Here is a 4,494-nt window from a genome sequence, read left to right as displayed (position 1 = left end):
CCTTGTCTGGAAGATGGGACATGCGGAAAGTAACAACTCAATGTAAATGACTGGTTCAAATTACTTCAGCCAAGTAGATACTACTGTAGTACTAGTAGTTGTTGATGCAGTGAATTTTATTTACAGTTAACAGTAAGAGTTTAAACTACCGGTAGGTGAGCCCGTTGCTTTGCTGCTGGAGTTAATTGTCGGTTGGAGCAAGTTACTACCTATTTGTCGTCGTAGTTGAGCCTCGCATACTTTTCAGACATATTCTGTATGTAGTATGAGTTTGTCGTTGTCAAAACTCTCCTATCTGCGGTTGAACCGAGTTCGAAGATGGAATCAGTGCATGTGCTGTGGGGTAGTGTACCGTATGTAAATATGTTGGCATGGCATATCACGAAGTTACTTATGCATACAAAATTCAAATACACATGCAGAGTTGCATAGACGGAATTTCTCCGCAAAGCACTGCACCGTACACATGGTGCTTCTTGCCACACCGAAGTTGGCAGCCACACCAGGATACAGTATGCACTATGGGAGAGAGTTGATTGGCCATTGACCACATTGAGAAGGTGCTGCAAGTCAGCAGTCCCGTCCAAGTTGTACAGTACAAATTCTTGACGCCGTTTGCTGATTTGATTGTTGACTAGAAATCGGACTGCATCACGGAAAAACGCGAATGAATTCACGGAAAGTCGCCGGAAGTCCAATGGTCAGTCATGACTAACCCCAAAAAACGTTCAATAATTCTGGATACCGTTGAGCCAAGACTGAAAACGTTCAAACTAATAAACTCTAGTTAGATGAAGCATATTTTTTGTACTCTGACCCCCTCAACTCATAGTAGGGGTTAAGCATTATACTTCGAAGCACCCAGGGTTACGGGAAGAAAATTTGCTTGAACGGTTTTCAGTCTTGACTGTATCCAGATTTATTGAACGTTTTCCCATAGTTTCCGGTCGGTCATCCATCCCCAAGAGTACAGCGGGTTAATATATATGATGACAAAGAGAATTCCTCGACCATTCTTAAAGAAACTTACTACTGTACGTAGTATGTGTGACAATCGTCAGATATTCGCGGCCTGTCTATACGACTCAAATCATATTATCCATGCAATCGTGTCACGAACTACCCACCTCCGATCATTGGTAGAATTTTCAATAATATGAACGAGCAAAACGTTGTCTGAACCCACACGTTTAACTATAAAAACGTAATTAAACGGTGTTCTTACACGTCTGTCGCACCTCCAAATTGGTTTCGCAACACAATTCCATCACTATTGACTATTATGAACTGAGTCCAGTACCAAAATATGCAACCAATCATGACCGATCTTTTGGTATATTCTGTGCCAAGAATTTCATATTTTCTCAAAACTTAATCGCAAAGTAATCGAAGTCTTATACTAGTGGCGCGGACTTTATATACTTGTCTCCAAATGTGAATGCAAAAGAAGTCCACGCCCCCCCCTATACACAAGCCCCCCAAACCTTGCACGCATTGTTGAATTTTCTTCATGAAGACAATTGCCATTCTTGCGCTTGCCTCGTCGGCTGCAACTTTTGTCACGGGGGATACCGCTGCCTCGGTACAAGGAATCGCCCCCACGCCGAGCATTCGTTCCGGTGGCACGGAAATCTTAGAGGTGTTGGGTCGATTTCCCGAGCTCGTCAAGGAATTCGACGTCAAAACTACTGCCACCCAAGGCGACAAGGACGTCAATACTGACACCCAAGGCGACAAGGACGTCAGTACTGACACCCAAAGCGGCACGAAAATCTTAGAGGTGTTGGGTCGATTTCCCGATCTCGTCAAGGAATTCGACGTCAAAACTACTGCCACCCAAGGCGACAAGGACGTCAATACTGACACCCAAGGCGACAAGGACGTCAACAGCACCGACGCCCACGTCCTGTGCGGCGTATGAAAAAAATTTCTTGTGAATTAATTCATTTTTCGTATAAAAATGAATTGTTTCTTTGCATGGTTCGTATAAAAATGAATTATTCTTTTGTAAGGAATGAGAAAATGAATACTAGTCCCTTGTTTCTGGAACAATCAGAAATAGGTTTTTCGAATTTCCAGGGCAGATGATATATTGGTTGTGACAGCTCGTAGTTACCTACTTGGCTTCAAAACCACTTGTAGAGATGGATGGTTAGGGCATCCCCAATGGTTCGACAGTGTAATCAGACTGCATATTGATGTTTGCCGTCACTTTATTATACGACGCAACTACGTAGTACAAGGAATTACTACATCCGGATACACCTTTTCACCAGTAGCCCTGTAACCTGGGACTCCGTCCTACCCCCGGTGAATACATACGATGATAAATCTCCGGGGTTAACTGCATCGCCAGTGGTTAGCTATCGCTAATTACTGAGATGCACTTAAACCCTAGTAAGAGGTTAGGTGGTCTAAGGGCATCCCCACCGGTGCGACTGTATAATCAGACTGTAAAATACCGTTTTACAGTTTCTGTATTTTGTTTTTTGTCAACCCCAGCGGTAAAACTGTAAAATATCCGATAAACGTTCTTATCCGAAAATGAACGCCTGGCGCGCATGTTTGTGCGACGGCAGACATGGATCAAGCTTGGGAGATTCTTGGCTTTCATCAGTCTCCTGCGCGCCCTAAAGGCTCTACTGCCAACCGCCAGCCAAACCTACCACGAGATAGCGAGGCTGCGCATGCTCGGATTTACCGTGACTACTTTGGCCCCAATCCAATCTACGGCGAAGCCAAGTTTCGCCGTCGTTTTCGAATGGCCAGACCGCTGTTTGAACGAATCATGGACGGTGTGGCGATGCGTGATGAGTACTTTCTGCAACGTGACGATGCGACGGGGAAGCACGGACTATCACCCTTGCAGAAATGTGTCGCCGCTCTCCGGATGTTGTGCTACGGTTTGGCTGCTGATGCGGTCGACGAATATGTCAAGATTGGAGAAAGTACAGCATTGATGTCGTTCAAGGTAGCAACAGTCATATATTTACATTTACTAGTGTAAATATGAAGATGCAATATACTATTAGTAATTGGTGCAGTTGAATTCATTTCTACTACCTACTGTGGTTGTACTACCTACTGTGGTTGTGAAATATTAATAAGTTAAATACGTAGAGATTCAACCAAGCTATCGTCGACCAATTTGGGCCAACGTACGAACGCGAGCCTACTGCAATGGACGTGCAACGTTGCTATAACGTTGAATGCCGAACGCGGTTTCCCAGGAATGTTTGGCTCGTTGGACTGCACGCATTTGCAGTGGGCAAAGTGCCCTGTAGCCTTCCAAGGTCAATACCAAGATCGGCGTGGTGACAAGTCCATCATTATGGAGGCGGTGGCGGGTCCCGATCTGTGGGTGTGGCATTCGTATATTGGCTTGCCGGGGTCGAATAACGACATCAACGTGTTGGATCGGTCGCCACTCATCGAGAAAATCATTGGGGGAGTGGCGCCACACTGTAGCTACGTCGTGAACGGTCATGCCTACACCATGTCGTATCTCCTCGTTGACGGCATTTACCCAAATTGGCCTACTTTCATGAAGACAATTGCTCAACCACAAGGAGAAAAGCGGTAATGGTTTGCCAAAATGCAAGAAGGGGCTCGGAAGGACGTGGAGCGTTGCTTTGGTGTTTTGCAATCACGATTTGCGGTTCTCCGGCAACCGTGTCGCTTGTGGGAGGTGGCGGACATCATTGTCATGTGGCGTGCATGCATCATATTGCACAATATGATCATCGAGTTCGAACGGAAAACTGTACCGTACAGCCCAGCCAATGTAGGATGCGACGAAATTTACATCGCACCGGATTATGTTTGGTGTGAAGGACCAACATTTTCCTCTATATTGAATTCGTTGGATAGTGTTTAAAACCAAACGGCATATTTCAAACTCCGTGAGGATTTAATCGCCCACTTGTGGTCGGAAAAACTGTCGAATAATGAACGTTGACGGACATCGTCGTCGGAGACAATGTCGTCGTTCTCGTCTAATTTCATGCGCTTTTTTGCACGGTCATTGCCAGGCTGTTGGCTGCGAAAGTCCTGCCACTTTGGTACGGTGCGCAAAATTTCCCAGGCATGCAAAAACAAGAAGCGCGACTGCTTGCCACGTGCATCAGCCTTATTCGCGAAAAGCTCCTTGGCACGTCGCACCAGCTCGGCATCTTCCGGTCCATCACTCTCCCCGCTTGTAAGCTTGGACCTCACCGTGGCAAAACATCCCACGTTGCATTGATCCAGGATGGTGGCCCAGCGTGACGACAACGAGCGCCCAGAGCGTTGGATTGCGCCGTCGGAGTACTGATTGAAGTTGGTTTCGATACGCGACCAGAATTGGTCTGACTTCTGACCGCTACCCTTGGACGCATCTTGAGAGATGTTGATCCATGACCGGGCAAGCTGGCAGTCTTCGTCGGTCGTGAAGTTGGAGCCACGGTCGGCCTTGGCTGATTCCATTTCTGAACCAACTGATTGTTGACTCCATAA

At 46.3% G+C, this 4,494-nt stretch overlaps 3 protein-coding genes across 3 annotated transcripts in view; 2 read left to right on the top strand and 1 right to left on the bottom strand.

Annotated features, from left to right (window-relative positions):
- Window positions 1-1,510: 1,510 nt before the first annotated feature.
- H257_18469 (hypothetical protein) lies at window positions 1,511-1,921 on the top strand (the record flags this gene model as incomplete). The annotated part of the gene is made up of 1 exon (XM_009847524.1): window positions 1,511-1,921. The coding sequence occupies one exon, from the start codon at window positions 1,511-1,513 to the stop codon at window positions 1,919-1,921; it is 411 nt and encodes a 136-aa protein (XP_009845826.1).
- Window positions 1,922-2,581: 660 nt separating this feature from the next.
- H257_18468 (hypothetical protein) lies at window positions 2,582-3,583 on the top strand (the record flags this gene model as incomplete). Its single annotated transcript, XM_009847523.1, has 2 exons — window positions 2,582-2,971; window positions 3,134-3,583. 2 exons carry the CDS (start codon window positions 2,582-2,584, stop codon window positions 3,581-3,583), a joined length of 840 nt encoding a protein of 279 aa, XP_009845825.1.
- Window positions 3,584-3,832: 249 nt separating this feature from the next.
- Window positions 3,833-4,494, bottom strand: part of H257_18467 (hypothetical protein) — a gene marked incomplete at its 5' end in the record, with an annotated part of 5,058 nt that continues 4,396 nt past the window's right edge. The window contains one exon of the mRNA XM_009847522.1: window positions 3,833-4,466. Coding sequence (XP_009845824.1) covers window positions 3,874-4,466 — 593 coding nt within the window. The 3' untranslated portion in view covers window positions 3,833-3,873. The remainder of the gene's footprint in view (window positions 4,467-4,494) is intronic.

This window comes from Aphanomyces astaci, assembly GCF_000520075.1.
Source record: "Aphanomyces astaci strain APO3 unplaced genomic scaffold supercont1.167, whole genome shotgun sequence".
Lineage (NCBI taxonomy): Eukaryota > Oomycota > Saprolegniomycetes > Saprolegniales > Verrucalvaceae > Aphanomyces > Aphanomyces astaci.
Note: the sequence above shows the minus strand (reverse complement) of the source record. Positions and strands in the feature narration are given on the sequence as shown.